A 23,120-nucleotide genomic window follows, 5' to 3' on the forward strand; every position below is an offset into this window, starting at 1 on the left:
CTTGAAGTCACTCATTCCCTGGCTAGTAATAGTGTGGCCTGTCAGACCTCACACAGGGTTTCGAGACCATCCCCTGGCCTCAACAGGCCATCGCCTGAGAGTAGCTTGGCTTGCTCCCTGTTGGAGCAGGCAGCAGGATCCCTTCAAGCCCAGCCCTCAGCTCTCAGCACGCTGCCCTGCCCCCCCCTTCCCTCCAGCCTTGGCTGGGAAGACAGATCTCCTGCCCCTCCCCCTTCCTGCCCCTCCTGAGAGAGAGGAGTGGCTTGCCCTGAGCTGCACTGGGATGGGCGTGAGCTCTGTCTCTAGTGAGGAGAGGCCATGCTGAGACTAACCTCCTTGCTTTGTCCTTTGACTTTGGTGAGGCCCGCCCAGCCAAGCATGTGCTATCATGCTATTTTTAGCAGGTGGTATCCTTTAGGAGGGCCAAGTGCATGTGGCTTCAGTGTACGGGGCAGGTCCTGGTGCCAGAGCTGCTGCCTCTCCTAATCAGGGGAGGAAGGAGAATAAAGCCACCCTAGAGACTGTCATGGGGGATGTATATGTGTGTGCGGTCACTTAAGAGGTCCCTGGGCTGCTTTTTCTATCTGGACCTGTGGCAAGGACCCACCCCTGCCTCCCGGGCCAGGCAGGCATGTGACCGAGGCAGCCCAGTGAGCCGGCACTCCTAGGTCAGGATTGCTGTCCTAGGGAAGGACGACCCAGCAGCCGATTTCTCAGGAAATCACATTAGTTCTGTCTTCGTGGGAAGTCACCCAGCCTGAGGACAGGCCACTAAAAACTCTGTAAAACTATGAATCCGCGGCAGCCTCATAACTGGCATCCTCTGACTGAAGCCAAAATAAAACCACGAGAGAAGGCAAACCCATGCCCTTCAGCAGGAATTCTTACTGGGAAGCCACTGAGGCTGAAGAGATATGAAAAAGGGGTTTGACAAACAAGTTTTGTTTCTCGCTGCCCTCCATTCTCCCCCCTTTCTTGTCCCTTCTTTCCTCTAACTTGGAGCTGCCAGCTCCAGCCCATCTCTCTTGTTTCTGATTAAGAAAGCTTAGAGCCATATAAGGTCCTCTGTTGCCTATGGTTTACGTTGGCTGGAGAACAAGGTTGTTTTCGCAAAGTCCGATTCAAAGAAGTGGCAGGGACTTCTGTGTGTGTGTCTGTCTGTCTCTGTCCTCCATCCGCAACCCCACCCCCACCCCCGGAGGGGGGCTGGGCCACCTTATTGGGACAGATGCACTTGAGGGTGTGGAGGCACTGTGGGTGAGGGCTTAGCTGCGGTCCTCCAGGGCTAACGACCCCAGGGCTTCCTGGCAGATGCATTTGCTGAGAACTCAGAGCCAACCTCTGTTGGCTCACAGTACGTGCCCGCCATGCTACCAGCCACAGAGGCACTCTGTCCTGGAGCGGACGCTGCAGTCAACTTCTGTTCATTCAGAAACTACAGTCCCCTGGCTTTTCGGGCAAGTCGGTCCCCCTCTCTGGAGGGAGTTGGGTGAACCTGGTCTTCCAGGTTCGTAACCTTCAGCATGGCTTCTGCGCAGCGATGCTGGGGAGCAGTTTCTCTGGCAGCGGCCCTCCAGCCTCGTCTTTGCCTCCCCTTCTTGCTGTCTCTTGAGTCAGCCAGGCTTGTTCCTGCCTTAGGTTGCTGGCACGTCTTCTCCCCGCTGGAACCTTCTCCCCCTCTCCTTTCCCTGTCCTCTCAGGATCTTGGCAGAGCCGCTCCTTGCTGTTCACTCTCCTGCCACCTCTGCAGAGAGACCTTCCTTGACCATTCTGTCTAAAGCTCCCCCTCTCCCAGGCACACTTGATCCAGCCTTCGTCAGCCTGGGTTCCTCGTTTAATCTACGCAACACAGAAAGTGATTGGCTTTCTCAGCTCTCCCAACTAGTACCATTCTGGATGCACAGGAGTCTGGTTAATTCATTACGTGCAGGGGATGCCTAGGGCTCAGCTGTCTGAATCTGTTGAGAGAGGCTGCAGGTTCCGGCTTCTTTGCGGTATTATCTCATCTGAAATGTGACTCCCTACCCCTCCTTCCACCTTTGCTTCCGGAGGGCTCCCCCACCTCCCTGCCCCCAACCCCAGTGGAACCTGGCTCGCTGTGGGTATTAAAATCTTTATTAAATGGCTAGCCCTGGGGGGTTGGTGTGACCTCACCGGGGTGGGGGGATCATATGCCTTGTCTCTGAAAGGGTCTAGCTGTCAGTAAGCATGTTCTCTTTCTGAGTGTTACTGTATGTCAGCGGGGCAGTTGGGGGTTTTCTGAAGGAAGGTTGGTATCAGTTATTATGGGAAAATAAAGCAGTATAAGTTTGTGCATAGATGAATTGGGGGCCTCCCTGGTGGCTCAGTGGTTGAGAGTCCGCCTGCTGATGCAGGGGACATGGGTTCGTGCCCTGGTCCGGGGAGATCCCACATGCTGCAGAGCGGCTGGGCCCGTGAGCCGTGGCCGCTGAGCCTGCGCGTCCGGAGCCTGTGCTCCGCAACGGAGAGGCCAGAGCAGTGAGAGGCCCGCGTACCGTAAAAAAAAAAAAAAAAAAAAGATGAATTGGCACTAATACATATTTGTTACAATGGTTAACAAGAAACATAAAGTTGTATGGTAGTAGAGCATCCATTGTAGGTAATACTTAAGAACGTATTAATTTTCTGTCAAAGCGTTGCTTGTAGACAGATTTGACTTTTGACTCTGGTAAGCTTTGAAAGAACAGCCCTTTGCTTGGAGTGCTTCCCCACCCTGTCCTGTTCTCTTCTAGAGGCAGCCGGCCTCCCTGCCACTTACCTCTACACAGTTGACTCTTGGTCTCCTGGGGCGTTTGTTCCAGGACCCCCGCAGATAACCAAAATCTGCGGATGCTCAAATCCCTTACAGCCTCTGTCCTCGGGTTCTGCATCCACAGACAGGGAGGGCCGACTGTATTTCTAAATAGTATACTACTCCTTTTTTTCCTTCCTTCCTTTTTAAAAATATTATCTGTTTTGTTTTTCTGCTCTGCAAGATAAGGACTTGGCCCATTCCTACACTTTTTCCCCCCTCATCCTCTCAGTATAGAGGTAACCCAACATTTGGTCACATGACAGTGTTGTGATCTAAATATTGCTATGGCTGCAATCCTATTTCCTTTCTTGTCTCCCCCCTCCCTTCTCTTCTCCTAGTTAATTTCCTTTGTTTCCTTAGCTTGGTTTTCTTTGTATGTCTCACCAGTTCTCTGACTCACCCCTGGGCCTTGGCCACTGCGGGTCGATTGCCCGGAAGCTCCTCTCGGGAAGCTCCTCTCGTGCTTAAACTTACTGCAAACTCAGCAGTTCCGAGTCGCTCCTGGGAAGCATCCCCGGTCCCCTGGCTCTGCTTCCCCTGCATCCTGGGACTTCCTTCTCCCCTTCTCTTGTGTTGCTTCCTGGATTGGTGCCCCCTCCTTTCTTGTTTTACTCCCTCGTCTTGGTGAGAAAGTGTGCGAGGGTGGGCAGCCAACCAGAAGCATGCTGATCTGTGCCCAAGGACAAACCCCTTTGAAGGCAGGGGTCGGAGCTGTGCAGCTGAAGGCTGAGGGTTGGTGGAAAGACGGCAGAGACAACCAGGCCCCCAGGTCCCTTCTGCCACACCAGCAAAAGGCCGGCCTTTACTTCAGGAGTAGTTGAAATGAGAGGGGATCTGGACCTGGGTACCAAGTCGTGGTGAGAATGAAAGTCTGCATGCTGAAGGGGGCACCCCAGCCCCCTTGGCTCCCATGGCACTGCCATTAAGGCTAACGTCCTTTCATCTCTCACCCCAGGACACTAGAACATCCTAATTTGGGGTGTCTGGCGGCCTGATTCCTACCCCCGCCCCCTGGCCCAGCCAGGACGTTTGCCTGACTTTTGGGCTGTGGCAGAGGGTGGCAGTACCAGGCCCACTGGAGCAGAGGTCATTGGGGGTTTTGCCCCCAAAGGAATTGAAAGTCTTGAAAGAGGGCAGTGCGTTTGTTGATTCCTGTCTGTGTCGCACCGAGCTTTGTACTCTGTTGGTACCGATGAATGTTTGTTGAGTAGAAATTACGTTATGTGCCTTTATGGGATCGGTCATATTGCACTGTCTGCCATTTGGAAAGCCATTGTCTTACCTCTTTGCTTTTCCCACCCGAGATGGTGGTGGGAAGGGTCTTTTGCCTCATAGCAGCATCTTTTCTGATTCCTTCTGAAGGCACATGCCGTCCTTATTAGCTTTCAGGTGAGCGTGTTGTCAGAGCACACCTGCATACCTTTTGGGCAGTCTTGTGTTCTGTGGTCATGGGTGGGAACTCCATGTGCCTGGGAACAGTTTCCTGGCCCCTGCTCTATCACTGTCCTCAGAAACCTGTCAGAATTCACTTGTAAAGCAAGAAGGTTGCCAGGAGCCAGGGATAAGGGGCAGGATAGATGTGACATAGTCTTTCACGTTTTTAAGAACCACATCCCTACCCCCAAGGGAAGCAATGGGAAGTCCTTTGTAGGAGATGCTGATTTTCCCATATCATCTGAAGCCTGGTGAGACTGGATGGCTGTGGGTTTGGTCAGAGGAGGAGGAGAGAGGTTGGGCAGTTAACCCTGCGTGGGTCCCTGATTTCTCGAGTTTTCCTAAGTGGAAGTTTAATTTTCAATTGAGCTGGAGGAGGAAGCGCTCTTAATTTGAGACCATGTCCAGATGGGATTTTTTTGTTTCTGACTCTTCTTACCTGGAGCTCAGGTACTGGACCCCGAGTTTCCGCTTTGGTTGGAGGAGGCTTCAGTGAGCAGGTTCTCCCACCCAGATGTTACTGGGCAAAGCCTCTGGTCTCCCAGAAAGCAGACTGGAAGTGTTCCGTGACTTTTGTGGGACAGCTGGTCCACCCAGAACGGGCAGTGTGGTTGGTCTAGCTCCCCTGGCCGCTGTGCTGGGCCATCACAATGGAGGGTGTGGGGGACAGTCCTCACTGTGAGCTAATTTGGAGTCTTTAGGGTGCCAACATGAGTCACAGCCCATCCAGGCCCCCTAAGGATGAAGGTAACAACCCTGTGAACACGGCTGGGCGAGACCAGCCGCCTGAGGCATGGCCCCAGCGCTGTGATTCCTGGGCCCCAGCCATGCTGCTGAGGGTCAGTGGCCCAGCTCACCATCGTCCCCCACCCCCAGGGGCAGGACCATGCTCTGCTCAGCAAGGTAGGCGCTGGCCGTTGCAGCGTTTATCCAGCCCTTGTGTTTCCTTCAGGTCTTCGGGGACACCACCTAGCACTGCGCTGTCCACTAGGTAGCCACCAGCTGTATGCGGCTGTTTAAGATGTACACTAACATCAAATAAACTTTAAGATTCAGTCCCCCAGTCACACTGGTCACGTTTCCAGCGCTCAGGGGCCCCCTGTGCCTTAAGTGGCCACCAGTCCTGGACTGCAGTCCCCCCTCGGGGGCGGCTCAGGCCTTTGCCTCTTGCGACCTGCTGCTTTGGCCGTGCCACAGCTGCCACGGCTTCTTCCCGTTGTCCTGACAGCAGAGGTCAAACACCATTTGTCCGGCCCTGCCAGCCATTCGGCTCCAGCTCCCGGACTCATCCTGCTCTACTCTGCTGCGCGCTCTACCCCCCAAGGCATCTTGGGTTTAGAACCTTAATTTATGCTGTTAGCCCACCATTACAGCCTAAGGAAGTCATGGCCTTCCTTGAGACAGCCTCCTTGTGTTCTCTTTGCCCACTTCCGAAGTCAGGCTCAGCTCGGTGCATCTGTGTGTGAGAGAGAGAGATTCCTCCATCCGGACTGTGAGCTTCTGGTGGCCAGAAGCGTTTTCTTGCAGCGACTTAAACGTATTTGTATGTGCGGAAGCTCAACCTGATGAGGAATTGGGTAAATGCATCCTGTACAAACCCAGAGACACCCTTGTAGTCTTGTAAAGACCTCTGGGGTGGGGGGCAGGTGGGGGACGACATGGGCCCAGCCAGCAGCCTGCCGTTATTTTCTGAATGCAGCGGCAGCAAGTGCTAGGCTTTAGGTTCTGAGTCATGTAGCTGTTCCCTGTCCTTGGAAGGCCCCCTTCAAGAGGGGAAGCCCCTTAGCAAGAATTTGATGTGCTGGACACTCCAGAGATGGGCTGTCTTGCGTCCCCTGTTGGTGAACACCCAGGGACCGTCTTCAGCAAAAGTGAACATGTAATGCTGGAATAATGGAAGAAATGTTCAGATTTCTTGGAGAGTGTTTAAAAGCCCACTCAGAACACAGAGTAGGGACTTCCCTGGTGGCCCGCTGGTAAGACTCTGCGCTCCCATTGTAGGGGGCCTGGGTTCGATCCCTGGTCGGGGAACTGGATCCCGCATGCATGCCGCAACTAAGACCCGGATCATAGAGTAGATCTGGCTTCACTGGCCAGGCCCAAGCCCACACTGGACTTGTAAGGCTCTTGGCCCCCTAAGCTCTTGTTTTAGGGTCGATTTCCCCCCCCCCCCATCATTAATCACACGCAGCTCTTTTCCCACAATAACCACAGCCAAATTGATTTAATGGAACCAACACTCTTTGTTTTCTTGTTTAGTAAATCTCGCAAAGATCTGCCTTCTTATTTAGCAGAAGGCTCTAGACTGCAGTGACTGCCCTGGTCATCACGCTTGGGAGTGAGACCATTACTTCTCCGGAGGTAAGCTGTTCTGAGAAGCTGCCTGCTCCTCTGGGAGAAGGAAGACGTCTTCTTAGGACCTGGACTGACCCAGGTGAATGCTGCAGCCTTGGGGGGCTGTGGCACGTGCCTGCGTTGAGCTCTGTGTGACCACTGGGCGGCCAGCCAGCCTGCATCTATTTCCCAGCAAATGGACCTGCTAAAAATAAGCAGGCAGCCAGATTCAAAATAGCCAGGTCTCCTCCCCACCAGTGCTAGGGCCGGCTCTGCATTCTTCTGCAAGGTTTTTCCTGCGCCTGAGTGTCCTGGGCCTGGGGTGGGAGGCCCTGGGGGAGGAGGCCATCTTCACTAGTGAGCGAGTGTGAAGGCCGTTAGACCTCCAGTGTTAAATGCCACTACAAACCTCTTCAGAGGTTCAGGTTTAAAAAAGAAAAAAAAAAAAAACCACATGCACACAAAACCAGGGCAAAGAGAGCAGCTCATACATGAGTCTGTGCCCAGAGAAGGAAGGTAGCAGCGGGCCTCGTGAGGGCTGCCGCTGTGTGTGTGCGTGAAGGCAGCCCCTTCAGGATTCAGGGAAGGTGGGTACATCCTGCACCCCCTGTCCAGGCCTATCAGACCGGGTGGAGCAGGGAAAACGGTGCCTTACCGATGCACAAGTCTGTCTGAGTGAATTGGCTCAGGTAGGGCCCTTCCAAGTTGAAGGGCCGAGGAAGTGAGGGACTTTCCTTGACTCGTGAGAAGTGGGGCTCCCCGTGAGGTGCCCCCAGGCCGCCGCGCCCTTGGTGAAACCCACTAGCCTCCGGAACCCGCCACCTTTGGGTGGGGTGTCTGCTGATCCCGGCGGCCCCTGGCTCTGTTCTTGGTGGAGCTGGCTCCTGAGGCTATTCACGGTCCCCTGGTTGCTGGGAAAAAGTACACGAGCCCTGTGTTCCCCTTCTTTCTGGGGATCTCATACTTCTTTTCTCAAGCGCCTGGAGCTCTCCCTGTCGGGCGGTTCCTGTCCCTGTGGGCGTGGAGAAGAGGGGCCACTGCTGCTCCCCACGTAGAAGCAGCGGCTCCTGGCGCCCCAGCTCTAGTCCCTGGGGTGAGTGGTGGCCACTGGGATCAGGTGGGACATTCAGGGTCCTGTGGGGTGGCTGACACTGCTTCACGGTGGCAGCATCACCCCCCTTCTCTGAGGCCCTTCTGGCACAACAACGGGGTATTTGTCTGGCTTGGAAATGCAGAACGTGTCTCCTGAGCTGTCATTAGCTGAGTAGCCTGTTGGGGGGCGGTGGGGGGGCTATAGATGGTGGATCCGGGGGCTTGTGCCTCAGTCTCTTGGGGACCGAGCTCGGCTGGCAGGGTTAGGTGGGCAGGTGGCAGCGGTGTCCCTGGGTACAGAGCAGCAGGCAGGGAACACGTGTCATGGCCCCAGGCGGCTGGTTCTGTGCGTTCAATCTGAACTAGGGCTGGGAACGGAACAGATGAGGCGGCAGGGGAGGCCAGGGACGTGGTGGGCTGTGGTCTGGGTCGCGGTGTGGACCTCGTGGAGTGCAGAACCAGAGCTAGACTGGTGGTTTGTGTTGGGCCTCTGCCCTATTGTAGTGTAGCCAACTTCTGAGATCCTGGGGGTTGGATGGGGACACCTGGTAGAGAGCAGACCCCTGTGATTGGCTTTTCCTTCCAAAGTGGGGGGAGCTTCTTGCAGCTATTTTGAGAAGCAGTTTATGTCTTGGTAGCAACTCCCCCCTTACACACACACACACACACACACACACACACACGCGCGCGCGCGCGCCCCCCCCCCCCCCCCCCCCCCCCCCGCCCCTTGTAAGTCTGTGGCCTTGGGTCCTTGGTGTGTAAAGTGAGGAGACTGCCCCCTATGGGTAGTTAAGACATAGGATTCTTTTTCTTCCTCTCCATCCCATTCCATTTAGTCTTTTACCTGAGAGCAGAGAATTGCTGGAATACTATGGGAATCACAGCTATAAGCCCTGCTGAAATGGGATTAGAATAATAAGGAATTAGAATATAACTTTACTGACGAGGAGAAAACCTGTGTTCAGACCCCAGCCCCACTTCCTGTGGCAGGTGATCTGTTGGGTGGGACTTGATTTCCTGATAATGGGCCTTATCCTGAGTGTGCCCGTCCCCCATAACCTCTTTTCCTTCTCACATTTCATTTTATTTATTTATTTATTTTTATGTGAAGGACGTTGAACAGAAAGCAAATCTCCATAATCTGCCACCACCTTTTTGCGGGCGTGTGCAGGTTGTTCCAGAACAGTGACTTCCCCAACTTGACTGCACAGTGGAAAAAAAAAAACAAACCCGATGCCCAGGTTTCACCCTCAGGTTCTGATGTAATTGTTCTGGGTACCACTGTGAGATTTTAAAAGCCTCCCAAGTGATGCTGGTGGGCAGCCAAGTTGGAGGATCTCTGTTAAAGAAATTTAAAACTCTCTCTTTCCAAAAGGAAAAAGGGAAGACTATCCCTATTTGCAGATAAGGAAAAAAACAAGTTTGGGAGGGTTTGTAGGATACAAGATCAATGTACAAACCTTCCCCTCTTCCACAGCTGAAAGGTTTGGCCTGGATCCTTCCCAGTTTTTCCATGGGATTATGTGGACATAGACATCACGTACCCACAGTGGTCTACCGCTTTTATTTTCTGTATCATGGCAAGTTTTCCATGTCAGTACAGGAGAATCAGCCTCATTTTCCAAAACTGGTATGACCATGGAGTCTACGATAGATTTAGCAGCCGTTGCTTTGAGTCTTGTTTCAAATGGTACCCCAGTGAGCACTCTTATATAGACCTCTGCCTGTGGTATTTTTTTTAAGGAAAGATTCCAGGTGTGGGATTTTGGGGTCATAGGGTAGGGTCATCAAGGTGTTTTGTTTTTTTTTAGTTGGGGTATAGTTGTTTTAGAGTGTTGTGTTAGTTTCTGCTGTACAGCAAAGAGGAGTCAAGTTCCCTGTGCTATATATAGCAGGTTCTCATTAGTTATCTGTTTTATACATAATAATGTATATATGTCAGTCCCAATCTCCCAATTCATGCCACCCCGCTCCTTTCCCCCCTTGGTGTCCATACATTGGTTCCCTACATCTGTGTCTCAATTTCTGCCTTGCAAACAGGTTCATCTGTACCATTTTTCTAGATTCCACATATATGCATTAATATACGATATTTGTTTTTCTCTTTCTGACTTACTTCACTCTGTATGACAGTCTCTAGGTCCACCCACGTCTCTACAAATGACCCAATTTCATTCCTTTTTATGGTTGAGTAATGTTCCATTGTATGTATATGTACCACATCTTCTTTATCCATTCATCTGTCGATGGGCATTTAGGTTGCTTCCATGACCTGTAATTAGTGCTGCAGTGAACATTGGGGTGCATGTGTCTTTTTGAATTATGGTTTTCTCAGGGTATATGCCCAGTTGTGGGATTGCTGGGTCATATGGTAATTCTGTTTTTCTATTCTACTGTTCTCCATAGTGGCTGTATCAATTACATTCCCACCAACAGTGCAAGAGGGTTCCCTTTTCTCCACACCCTCTCCAGCATTTATTGTTTGTAGATTTTTTGGTGATGGCCATTTTGACCGGTGTGAGGTGATACCTCATTGTAGTTTTGATTTGCATTCTCTAATAATTAGTGATGTTGAGCATCTTTTCATGTGCCTCTTGGCCATCTGTATGTCTTCTTTGGAGAAACGTCTATTTAGGTCTTCTGCCCATTTTTTGATTGAGTTATTTGTTGTTTTGATATTGAGCTGCATGAGCTGTTTGTATATTTTGGAGATTAATCCTTTATCCATTGATTCATTTGCAAATATTTTCTCCCATTCTGAGGGTTGTCTTTTCGTCTTGTTTATGGTTTCCTTTGCTGTGAAAAACTTCTAAGTTTCATTAGGTCCCATTTGTTTATTTTTGTTCTTATTTCCATTACTCGAGGAGGTGGGTCAAAAAATAGGGCCATCAAGTTTTAAGAGGGGTACAAACTTCTCCTTTCCTTGGCCTGTACAATGCCTCGTCTGCACAGACTCATTAAAGTGGGTTCTAGATTTAATGTGGAGTAGAACCTGAGTTCAACCTCTTGGCTGTGTGACCTGGAGTTATTTTAACCTTTAGGATGGTAATGCATATTGCAAACCGGGTGGTTGAGGATTAAGCAATGCAAAGGAAAGCATCTAGTGAGGTTCCGTGTTTGAATTTGAAGCTCTAAGGTAGCATCATTGGAGTTTTGTGCCTGAAGGGATTAATATAGTCTTCTGAGCCCTGGCCATTGTTTAACTCAGCTTTGTATTTTCCAATTCCATTGCTTCATCTTCAGATATTAGCAAGAAGGTTTATTTTTACAGATGAAGGAGTTTCTGGAGATGACCCCTCCCACCCCTCCCCGACCCCCTCACTTTGGAGCAGAACACTTTTCCTAGTCCTTCACAAGCTGTCATGTTGCTTGTGAGTCCTTTGCTGGTCTTGTTAAATGGTCTGGGGTAGAGCTGAGATACTGTATTTAGAGCAGTTTCTCAGGTGATGCTCAGTGCTTCTGGTCCATAAACTGCACTCTGAGAAGCAGAGTCTCCAGGACTTTTTTTTTTTTTTTGTGCAGTGGTTAAACTTTTTTTGCCTCGGTTGAACATTAGAACCACCTGGGGAACTCTGCTCTGGGTTTTCCCGAGAACATTGATATAAGAAAATTAAACACTGATATAAGTAAATAAGAGTTGTTAAAGCATTTACATTCATCTCTGCAACAAAGCACAAACCAAATTAAGGAGTAATTCACCATATCAGTGGAGGATTTTTGGTTTTAAGAAGACTTACAGTTTTTGCAGACAGAATAAAATTTGCTGTATGGGAGGCAGAGGATACAAGTGTGTATTCTAGAATAAGTTTGTCGCATACCTCTAATGAGAGCTAATCTGCTTTACAAGGATTAACACGTATCTCAAGTGATCTTACACCAGCCATCCTTTACAAGGTGTGTCCCCACCTTACAGGTGAAGAAAACAGTTCCCTGTCTCCTTTACGTGTCTCCCGCCTTCCTCTAGGCTCTTATTTCTACTTACCGGGATCTAACGGACTCTAGGTCTTCAGCTTTCTTTCGCTTAATACTCTTTGTCCTGCTCCCAGAATAAGCTAGAGACACAGTTTGGTGTGTGTGCCTTGCAGACCAAAGCTGGTTCTCTGTTGTCTACAGGAAAAAGTCCAGACTCTGCAGCGGGTGCAGGACCCTCATCGAGCCCAGTAAACGACTTGACTCTCAAACATGACCGTATCTCCACGCCACTGTGTGTTTTACTGGTCCCTCACCTTGGAGTATCCCCTATCCTTTTTCTGGGGCGGCTGCGTTGTGTCTTCGTTGCTGCTGTGGGCTTTCTCTAGTTGCGGCGAGCGGGGGCTACTCTGTTGTGGTGCGCGGGCTTCTCATTGCAGTGGCTTCCCTTGTTGCGGAGCACAGGCTCTAGGTGTGCCGGCTTCAGTAGTTGCAGCACGTGAGCTCAGTAGTTGTGGCGCACGGGCTTAGTTGCTCCGCGGCATGTGGGATCTTCCCGGACCAGGGATCGAACCTTTGTCCCCTGCATTGGCAGGCAGATTCTTAACCACTGTGTCACCAGGGAAGTCCTCCCCTATCCTTTTAAAAATCTTACTCATCCTCTGTTCTGACTTTACTGCTGCGTAACTACTATTTCACTGACTCATGATTTTGGGGGTGCACGCAAGGGACATGTACATGTGGATTCCATTGGTATTTAAAAATGCTCCAACACCACCTGGATAGATAAGTGCTCTGGGAGTTTAGAGAACTAAAGCACTAAACATAACTAGTCCCTTGGGGGAACATAGGGAGAATTTGGCATCAAGAAGTGATGCAAGGGCTTCCCTGGTGGCGCAGTGGTTGAGGGTCTGCCTGCCGATGCAGGGGACGCGGGTTCGTGCCCCGGTCCGGGAGGATCCCACATGCCGCGGAGCGGCTGGGCCCGTGAGCTGTGGCCGCTGAGCCTGCGCATCTGGAGCCTATGCTCCGCAACGGGAGAGGCCACAACTGTGAGAGGCCCGCGTACCGCAAAAAAAAAAAAGAAGTGATGCAGGAAGGGATTTGGTTTCAAGAGAAGGCTCAGCTTGTTTCAAGGGAGTGTGCATGGATGAGGGAGCAGAAGCGGGGGGAGGTGTGTCTTCCTGCCCACCCACCTCCAAGGATCACCCAGAGTCTTGGGTGTGCCGAGAGGGAGGGATGCTCCTTGCGGGGTCAGGGAAAGTGGGGGAGCGAGGGCTCTGCCAGAACCTGTTTGTCTTTGCTGTGCAGTCACATCGGGATCCTCTTACCTGGCTCTCACAGCATCCCCTTTTCTCTCCTGTTCTCGCAGGTATAGTTACTTCAGGCCTCCAGGATGGCGATCCAGTTCCGCTCACTTTTCCCCTTGGCACTGCCTGGAGTGCTGGCGCTCCTCGGCTGGTGGTGGTTTTTCTCTCGTAAAAAAGAGCACTTCAGCAGCCACAACAAACAGATGGGGGCCAGCGCTGTGAAGCTGAGGGCTGGCCCTGCCACGGAGGACGCGCTTCCCGCGGAGGACCCCTGCCCTGGAGCAGCGGCCCCGCCCCCCGGTGCCGCCCAGCTGCCGGAGAGGGAGCTCCCCACCGCCAGCAAGCCCCCTGTGGAGCCGCCGGCCCTACTGCGGGCACACCCGGCCTACCGGCAACCAGAGTCCTCGGGCGGCCTTCCCAACACCGCGGACACGAGGTTTCCACCAGGACCATGCAAAGAGGACAGTGCAAGGGTGGAGCTCGCTCTGACGGGTGACGAAGCCAAGTGTGCTCCTCTAGAGTGTCCCCTGCCGTCCCCAAAAGGCGTTCCGTTCCCCCACGAAGCAGCTGAGGTGTGTAATCGAGAGACCGTGATGGGCAGGCCGGCAGGGCGGTGCCAGCAGGGCCAGTCTGCAGCGCCCGCAGAGAAGGTGGACCCTGGGGAGAAGACCAGGGAGATGGGTGGCGCCGAAGGCACAGGTGATGCGGTGACGGGAGAAAACGTGCCGGAAGAAGGTCCCGTGTCCCGGGAGCAGGGCCCCGAGTTGCCGAGCAGCAGAGCCCCCAGCCTGGCTCCCTTGGGAGGAGGGGGAGAGAAGGGGAGCAGCCTGCTGGCGGTGGACGAGGACCCCGTGGGGAAGTTGCTGAGTAACTTCGTGGAGTCGGCCCACTCGGAGCTGGCAACGCCCGATGAGACACCAGCGCCCCGGGTCAGGGGGAGCAGAGGCTGGGACGGAGACTTCAGCCGGGAGCTGGGCAAGGAAGAGACCTTGGACAGAAATGAGAAGGTCGAGCAGGCTGCCTTCCAGATCATCTCCAAAGTGATCCTGGAGGCCACCGAGGAGGTGCTGAGCACCACGATGGGCAGAACCGCGGGTCGGATGCATCCGGCCTCGGCCGCTCAGCTCCAAGGGCCGAAGGAGGAGAGCTGCGCCCGAGCCCACCAGAGAGCTGCCCTGGGCCAGGATGCCGCGGAGCCTGCTCTGGCCACAGCGGAGGCAGCCACGGGCCCGGTGGACGCCGCCTTCCCCTCCGCAGACCTGCCGGCAGAGGATCTGCCCCCACCAAAGACGTACGTGAGCTGCCTGACCAGCCCCCTGTCCAGCCCCACCAAGGACAGGAAGCCAAAGAACTCCGCGCACCACGTCTCCCTGGCCCCCTGCCCTCCACCGGCTGCCTCCCTTGGAGAGTCACTGGACGAGGCAAGCATCCTGGCAGAAGATGCCGCTTGTGTCACCTGCGTGTCCAGCAACGGCCAGGGTGTCCCCTCCGTGGCCTCTTCTGGGCAGTGCTCAGATTCTGTCAGCACTTCGGGGCTCGAAGACTCTTGTACAGAGACCACCTCCAGCCCCAGGGACAAGGCTACCACCCCGCTGCTGCCAGAAAGTACTGTGCCCTTCAGCAACGGGGTGCTGAAAGGGGAGCTGTCGGACCTGGGGGCTGAGGATGGATGGACCGTGGGTGCGGAAGCAGATCATTCGGGAGGTAGGAGGGCCTGGGGTGTCCCTCAGAGGACCAGGGGTCTCCCTTTATTTGGTCGGGAAAGGCAGCCGGCCTGCCTCTGCTCCTTGTGCAGGTAATGACGCTCTCCAGTGCTGTGTCCCAGCCGGCCTGCAGAAAGTCGGGGTACAGCATAGAGCTGGTGGGTAACTGAGAAGTTAAGCTGCCCTGAACCCCAAAGCCACGGGAACTGTAACTTGGTTCGTCAGCCAGGGACCCTTCCCAGTCCTTCCGAAGGAACCAGCTCAAAGTTGGGTTCACCCATTAACCTGAGTGTGTCTCTCTCTTAAACGCTAACCTCGTAATAGCTTTTTTTCTAAAAAGGAGAGGCCTCCTCAGCTTTAATTCCCTTGAGTACCAAGGATGGGTAAGCTTTTTTTTATGGTTTATTTCCTTTTAATCATGTGCTTGTTCCCATGTCTCCGCCTGCTTTCCTTCTCCAGAAGCTCTTTCGGGGTAAGTGCCCAGAGAATGGCCACAGCCTTGAATCCTCGCGGGAGGCTCACGCCTCCCTGCGTGTTGCTGTCACCTATTCCTTCGCAGAGAACCTCAGCCATTTCCTTTCTGTGCAGCTGCAGTTCCACCCCCGGGAAAGGGGCACTTTGGTAACGAAGTGTCCACTGGGTTTTTCGAGTGCTGACCCCAGCGTAGACAGGTCAGCAGCTCCTGTCCCCGGTTTTGCAGCTTCCCTGGGGTATTTTCATTGATCTCACGGAAAGAGGCCATGGATTCCCTCTGTGGGTATCCAGCTTGCTTGTCCTGGAGCCACTCCCTACCATTGCGGCTCCAGGAAGGTCGGGACTCTTGGGAATATCACTGCTTTCGGCAGCATCTGGTGTGTACCACACGCTACAAGTCGTCACCTGTAAGATGCTGTTGTTAAGGCGCTGCTGTTTTGTGTGTACCTCTAAAAGAAAAAAGAAATGCTGCTGCTCACGAGTGTAGGAAGCCAGAGACCGTAAGGTGCACCCAACTTCAGGGATGTTAAGATGCTTTAAAATTGTTTTAAAGCATCTTAAAATGGGTGAAAATCTTTTAGGAATAAAGGAGTTTCCCTTTGCCTCTTGCCCCTCAGCCTCACCATGCTGACTCCAGTTTGATTGTAGTAGCTACTCAGATGTGTCCAGGCTGCAGGGGAGAGAGTGGTGAGCGGGGAGGTGTGGGCATGGCAGGTGGGAGCGTGGTGGAGCCACCCACTGAGCACTAGCTGTGCCCGGCTCCAGGCTCGAGCCTTCCAGCATTCTCCCGCAGTAGCCCTGCCTTGGGCGCGAGGAGGTCGAAGCTTAGAGTGGCCCAGGGACCACCCAGCTGAGTGGAGCCGGCCTTGCCGGAGTTCCTGGTGTGGTTGGAGCTGCCTCTAGGTGTCACTGGGGTGACAGGCGCGTCCTGTTCCGTCGGGCAGCGGCTGGGGGCCGTGTATGAGCCGAGCCCCCCGTCAGCCACCTCTGGTCCTAGCAGGTCGGCTAAGCAGGCTTCTCTCCGAAGGGGTGGCGTTCCCTGTGTGAAGCCCGTCTGGGCCCCCGGGGCTGAAGGAGTCGCTTCACGGGGACTCGTCCTTAGCTGGCAGCAGCGCCTGCCTCCCCGGCATCCAGGTAGCAGGTGGATTGCTCGGCAGGGGCCTGAGTCCGTCCAGGGTTTGGAGAAACGGTGTGGAAAATAACCTAGTTAGTAGACGCTGAGGAACGACCTCCTGGCAGTTGAGCCTTCCATATTGAAGCCAGAGCCACTTCTCTGAAGCTGGTGTGGCCCCCGTTTTCTGAGATGGGCCCCTTGGCACACCCCGCGCGGGAGTGGAGCAGCCCCTGTCGGAGCCAGTCCCGCTTCCCGCTCTCTCCTCTCGGGACCGGGACCGAACTTTCGCTCCGGTTTTGAGCGGGGGTCGAAGACCCCCTGGGCCCAGAAGAGCACTCAGAGGGGCGGCACGAGTCAGGCCTAAGCGGAGGGGAGGGGGACCTCCTTCCGTCACCTTCTCTAGCAGGGCCCTGTCCGGGATAAGGGCCGTGGAGGACTCTCTCTAGCTCTGCTTGGCGGAAGGCCACCGCCTGTGTGCCCAGGCCTGGGGCCTTGGGGACCAGGGGCCCTTCGTCTGAGGGGCTGCCTAGTTGGAAGGGTGTGGACCAGCTGTGACGGGTTGGTCTCCATGGGGACCTACTTCCAGCTGCTGAGACCGTGGGACCTGCCGGCCCCCCTCCCCCCCGTGGGCCCCCCTTCCTGGGCCAGCGTCGCCCTCTTCGTAGTTCACCACTTGTCTCTGCTCCAGCAGCTGTGCTGGGCGCGGCTGCCAATTAAGCAAGTGGGACTGTAAGTGACAGGCTAAAATTAGGTGTCTCTACACCCCCAGGCCTCCTTTCATTGGGGGCTGTTCTGAGCCTTCTAGACTGCGAGTTGACAGTCACCTGCCAAGTTTGAGGGAGGGGGCAAGGGGCGGGGGCCTCCCGGGAATGCGAGTTTGGAAGTTGGATGTTATTAACTGCTCCGGCTGGTGTCTGTCTGTGTGTCTGTGCGTGTTGCTTCCTCCCCTGCAGGTTCGGACGGGAACAGCATGGATTCGGTGGACAGCTGCTGTGGCCTCAGGAAGCCTGACGGTTTCCAAAATGCCCAGGCAGGCTCCCATCCCAAGAAGGTCGACCTCACCGTCTGGGAGATCGAGGTGCCTAAGGTAAGGGCTGCGAGCTCTCGGTGCCCCCAGGCTGGGGTCAGGGGTCTGAGGGAGGGGCCGTAAACCGGAAGAAGCCCCCAGGGAGCCAGAGGCCGAAGGGATGGGAGCGCTCCACTTTGCCGGGATCCAGAGAGCTTCCTGCAGAGTGGAATCCCTCCGGCTGCCTTCAGGAGCATCCTCTTCCCACTCGCAGGCCTGCTCCCCTCCTCTGGGGCTTTTCTTGTGGGCCTGGGACTCAGATCTGTTTGGAGATGGCAGCAAGACCGGACTGAGGGCAGGGGCCGGCCGGGAGGCCCCTCGCTGCTCTTCTCGTGCTCTCCGACGCAAAGTGTGTTTATGATTGAGCACAGCATAAACTTGTATCTTAGAGGGCTTGAGAAGTATAGCAGTGTAGGAAGAAAATAAAAATCAGGCTCTAATTCCACCCCCGAGAGTGACGGGGAAGACTTCTATTTCCTTCTCATCTTGTGCCCTGTGGTTTTTAAACAAAACTAAGATTCTGTTGCTCTAATCAATGCCTTTAAATATTTAACCATTCAGCTTTCTGAGTTATTCTTTGAAAATGTAATTTTAACTGCATTATGCATTGTGTGAGTGTCAATTTACTTCACCAGTCCCCCAGTTCCAGCGTGCTTAAGTGGTTTCTAGCTTCTTTTCTAACTTATATCTTACTAGCTTGATCTTGATGGCTGTCTCTGGGGCTCAGAAATAATTGGCCGACTGCATTCTCCTGAGGCTCTTAGCCTCCCACCGAGGTGGAGACTTGGATTGGTTTGAACTCGGGGTCTAGGGGGCTGCTCTGCCCTGCGGTTCTGGCTTCCTGAGTTCTTTCTTCCCCTGGTCACCCTGATGGCAGTCCTGCCCTCTTCTCCTTCAGTGGTTGCAAAGGGCACACCCAGGCAGCTCTGGGTGAGGAGTGACCATGTCCCTAGCGGCTCCTCGGGGTGGGGTCGTTGGGGAATGTTTCAGGGCTCGTCTTAATGTTGTGGCTAAGTTTGGAGCCCAAGGGCTCTTTCATAGACTTTTATTTTCAAATCGAGCCTCTTTTTCGGACCTGAGCAGACTTGGAGGAGTGGACGACTTGTAAATCAAACTTTGTGCTAGTGAAACATCTCATAGTGTGGATCCGGGAGGAGAAAATACTGCCTCTGCAGCTTCTGAATACGGGCCCCACTGTCGGGGATGAAGTGGAAACTGCCCAGGCCTGGAGCCATACTGCCTAGTTCAGCTGCTTAGTCGCTGTGTGAGCTTGGGCGAGTTACTTAACCCCTCTGGGTTTGTTCCCTCAACTGTAAAATGGTGATAAACACATGCTGTTTGTTTCATACGTTTACTCTGAGTAAATGTAAGTGCTTAGAACGGTGCCTGGCAAGTGAGTGCTGACGTGTTAACAGATATTATGTTCGAGCCTGACCTGGTATAAAACAAAGGCAGGTCTTGGGGATGCAGGGAGTTGATTTCTCACTGAGTTCTCGTCTTTCTGTCTCTCTGGAAGCACCTAGTTGGGCGGCTGATTGGCAAGCAGGGACGGTATGTGAGTTTTCTGAAGCAGACGTCTGGTGCCAAGATCTACATCTCGAGCCTTCCGTACACCCAGAACGTCCAGATCTGCCACATAGAAGGTCAGTGGCAGCTGCTGCCCTGTGTTGAGTTTTCTTACCTGAAGTGTAAGTAACTTGAAGCGTTTGAGTCCCAGTTGCTCCCCTTTTGGGATTTAAGTCTCTGAGTGGAAAGCCCTGCTCCTCACCCTAGGTGAAGGGAGTGGGGCTTCCCTTTACCCTCCTTTCCACTTCTGGTGCTTGAAAGAGACTCGGGTCCCCCCTGAGTCTGGTCTTCTGGTCAGGAGAGGTGTGGGCACTCAGGGGCAGGCCAGGGGTCCTGGGTTGATGGTCGACGAAGGCTGGGCCTCCCTGGCTGCTAGGCTCCTGTACCGTGAGTGTAGTCACAGCAGTAGAGGTCTCGTTTGAAAGGTCGGCAGGCGGCCAGCTTCTTAGATGCCTTTCATCCGGAGGCGAGGCCGGGCATTCTGGCACATGAGAGATGCACCCGAACTCTAGGAAAAGTCCCGTGCAGTGGGGGGTGTGCCTGAGTGCCCTTCTGCTGTCTGTCTTACCCTGTGGCTGTGTCCTGCTTCCCACACCCCACTCAGGCTCTCAGCATCATGTGGACAAGGCCCTGAGCTTGATTGGGAAGAAGTTCAAGGAACTGAACCTCACCAACATCTACGCTCCCCCACTGCCTTCGCTGGCCCTGCCTTCTCTTCCGATGACTTCCTGGGTGAGCATGCCTCTGGGGGCCGGGGCTGCCTTGCCCCTTTCCCCCAGCCTACCCCAAACAGGAGACTCCCAAGAGCGTGGGCCAGGAAGGCCGGGAGCACCCTGATGCCGGTGCCCTCTCACCTCTGCCCTCCACTGGTCAGTTCTGCTTCTAGCCTGTGCTCTGGATCGGGTTGGGGGCCGCAGTGCTGGTCGGAAGCCACAGGCCTCTCGGTCCCTGCTGCTCGGAAGGACCACTCTCCCCTGGCTCTGCCGCCTGGGCATCCTTCGTGTTTTCAGGGCGTTTGCCTAGAGAGGATTGTAGTCTGTCCAGACTGGGTGTGTGCAGGCTGGCTCGGGACTCCTTAAAGCTGGTGCTGTGTCCTGGATCACCTCTGAGACCTGGTTGGGACCCACCGTTTTGGGCTCGAACGGGCTCTTACTGTGTCGTTGTTCCTTCCTCCTAGTTGAGCCAGGTCTAGCGGTGGCCCTGGCGAAGGCTCCCCTTCGCCTTCCTGCCTCACGGGAGGTTCCTGGGTCATAAAGGAGAAGAACCCCTGCCTCCGCCCCCACCCCGGAAGCCCTGGCGGAGGGTTAGCGGGCGCGTCGGGGGCCTGCGTGCTGGGGCTGCAGGCTCTCTGGGGCCTGTCATCCTTCCCTGCTGTGTGCCCCCAGCCCTGTTGAGCCCCGTCTCACCGGGAGTAGAGCTGTAGGGTTCTGAAGGCCGAGAACACTGCATTTCACAGGCGGAGTGAATGTGCAGCTCCAAGCGGGATTTCGTTTAGGGGAGGGTATCTTCCTCCCTCCAAAGACCCTTGTGCTTTGCGGGGAGAGGTGAATGTCCCTTTCCTTTCCCATGGGTATCTGGGAGTGGGCTGAACCCCACTCCGTGCTCCACTTCTGAATCATAGGGTTTTTCCCACCAGGTTCGACCACAGACCCACTCTTTTTTTAAGTAAGTGAGTGGTTGGTAAGGCTTCCTGCCCTTGTGCTCTGTGGCTGGGTGGGACTGGAGAGGTGCCTCTCAGCCAGCAGCGCTGAGAGGACGGGGGCAGGAGCGGGGGGAGGCACAGAATTCTCAGCCAGAGGCTTTTTGTGGCCACCTGGCTGGGAGGTGGAGTAGATGCCCTACTGTGTCCATCCGGCGCACCTGGATGTTGCCTTAGTATCAGGGAAACTCGGGCCTTAAGGACAGTTTTTTTTTTTTTTTTTTTTTTTTTGAGAGACCAGTCTTGGCCTCTTCTAGGGTCTTTAGCATGGGACCTCGCACCGAGCAAACCTACATTCCAAATCCCAGAGTGGGAATGAGTTGGGAGGATGTCTGTGGAGAGTCGAGAAGAACAAATGACTCGGACTGTGCAGACCTTGACAGTGGACCTGACCGCAGGCCTCTGCTTGCTGGTAGAAAGGCAGAGCAGAGAGATGCTGTCAAACCAGAGCTCCTGGGGTCAGCTGCAGGTCCCAGTGAGCTGGCTGAGGGGTCCGAGGGCTGGTCTACCTCTTATTCTTGTTCTCAGTGGCCACCTCATTCCTGTTTGTCTTCCCTGGGTCTTACAGACTCTTGAAGAGGCGAGGGAGGGAAGTTGTGCCCAGGCCAGTGGGAGGCGGGACGTTGCATCCACAGCTGGCTCCTGGGAGCCTCTCTGCCCAGCTGAGCTGAGGCTGCCTCTAGTGGTTACTTGTGGTATTGCAGGGCAAGGGCCACAGTGGAGCCAAACACTGCACGGCTAAAATAGTTCTCCTTGAACCTCTGTCAGCCTCTGGGTGCCATGTTGCTTTGGGTAGTCATGCCTTTTTCAAAGATGTGCCAGTTCAGACACTTCCCCTGGGGCCTCAGTGCTCATCCCAGACATGAGAAGAGTTGCTGCCGTGCTCACCACCCCTCTCCTCTGCAGCTCATGCTCCCGGATGGCATCACTGTGGAGGTGATCGTGGTCAACCAGGTCAATGCCGGGCACCTGTTTGTGCAGCAGCACACACACCCTACCTTCCATGCGCTGCGCAGCCTGGACCAGCAGATGTACCTCTGCTACTCTCAGCCTGGAATCCCCACCTTGCCCACCCCAGTGGAAAGTAAGTGCTGCCCTGGGGGTCAGAGGGGAACCTGGGCTCTGGCCAGGCTTGGGGAGAAGCTTTGGGGGTCTCCTGTTGTTCTGCCCTTGGTCTTGACCGAGAGGAGGCTGTTTTGGACCCTTCATGGGAGCAGCATCCCTGGGTTCTTGCTGTTGGCATGGAGTGTGCTGGGCTGAGTTTCCTGGCTAGCCCAATATGGCGTTTCCATCGGCTGACGGAGGAAAGGGGTCAGAGCAGAGTGTTGGCACCAGCTCTGCTACTTACCTGTTGAGTGGGGCTGATCTACGAATTGCAGTTGGCTACTGTGTGTGTTAAACATGCACAGTACCTGATGCAGATGCAGGTCCCATAGAAGATCCCCAAGTGCAGCAAGTCCTGTGGTGGTTTGGGTCATCTCTAGTGGACAGGTGAGAGAGTCAGTGACGTGCCCAGGTGGTCCCTGCGCAGGAGCTGTTACCTTTGTTGCCCTCGTTAGCGGGAGGGAATCGAACGTTGAAACGTGTCTCTAACCCACCCCATCAGGGACTCCTAACCTGGAGCCCCCAGAGGGCTTTAAGGCGTGAGGAAAACCTTTGAAATTTCGGTAGCATTTTTTATGGGTTTTCTTTTAGAGGAATAAGGATTTCACTTTTGTCAGATTCTCTGATGTTGCTTCAGCCCAGAAGTAAAGAGCAAACTGGAGGCCAGGAGGTGACTACGTCAGGGGCTGCCTTTAAGGGTTAGGACACGGCGTGGCCAGCTGTGTCACAGACCCCCCCCCCCCTGCTGCGCCAGGGTGTGGTTGGTGACGCTGGGGGGCACTTGCTCTCTGGCCTGGTTGGCTGTCCCGGGCATTAGTGCTCTCAGTGCCTTCCTGAAGCAAAGGCCAGAAGAACTGGGGTTTGGGCCTGGGAGCCTTCTGATGGGCCCTGCATCTGAGTTGTCGTGGGCCAGAGCAGGTGCTAGCAACCAGCCATTGAGATCTGCACTCGGAGGCTCTCGATGTTTTTCTGGGACATTCCCTTAAAGAGTAGAAGGCAGAGTTGCTGGTCCATTCCCTGAATTGTGGAATTTACTTGGTTTATTCCAGTTAATCTGTGTCTACCTCTGGCTTCAGTGAGTCTCAGAGTAAACAGATGTGGATGAACACTTTCTGGTCTGGGTAGCTTTTTGGGCGGCGCAGATGTGAGGCGGGCCAAGTCCTTCCCTTGGGGGATGCTTGCTGTCGCCCTGCCCTGCGCCGGGCCTTTGCACATGCTCTCGTCCTGCCCTGCAGTAACGGTCATCTGCGCTGCCCCTGGCGTGGACGGTGCCTGGTGGCGAGCCCAGGTGGTGGCCTCCTACGAGGAGACCAATGAAGTCGAGATTCGCTACGTTGACTACGGTGGATACAAGAGAGTGAAAGTAGGCGTGCTCCGGCAGATCCGGTGAGTCGGGAGTGGTTTCTGCAGAGCTGGAGCCTGGGACGTGGGTTGACTCTTCCCTGCTGCTGCCTACTCTGTTTTAGCAGAGTATGATATAAACAAACTCCATGCTCGCCT

At 54.3% G+C, this 23,120-nt stretch overlaps 1 protein-coding gene across 2 annotated transcripts in view; it reads left to right on the forward strand.

Moving 5' to 3' along the window:
* Nucleotides 1-23,120, forward strand: part of AKAP1 (A-kinase anchoring protein 1) — a 32,589-nt gene that overhangs the window by 6,034 nt on the left and 3,435 nt on the right. For both annotated transcript variants that reach the window (XM_079903964.1, XM_079903965.1), the window contains exons 2-7: nucleotides 12,957-14,598; nucleotides 17,139-17,272; nucleotides 18,768-18,894; nucleotides 19,422-19,549; nucleotides 21,423-21,600; nucleotides 22,856-23,006. In XM_079903964.1, coding sequence (XP_079760090.1) covers nucleotides 12,981-14,598; nucleotides 17,139-17,272; nucleotides 18,768-18,894; nucleotides 19,422-19,549; nucleotides 21,423-21,600; nucleotides 22,856-23,006 — 2,336 coding nt within the window. In that variant the 5' untranslated portion in view covers nucleotides 12,957-12,980. The remainder of the gene's footprint in view (nucleotides 1-12,956; nucleotides 14,599-17,138; nucleotides 17,273-18,767; nucleotides 18,895-19,421; nucleotides 19,550-21,422; nucleotides 21,601-22,855; nucleotides 23,007-23,120) is intronic.

Source organism: Stenella coeruleoalba (genome assembly GCF_951394435.1).
Source record: "Stenella coeruleoalba genome assembly, chromosome: 19".
Classification (NCBI taxonomy): Eukaryota; Metazoa; Chordata; class Mammalia; order Artiodactyla; family Delphinidae; genus Stenella; species Stenella coeruleoalba.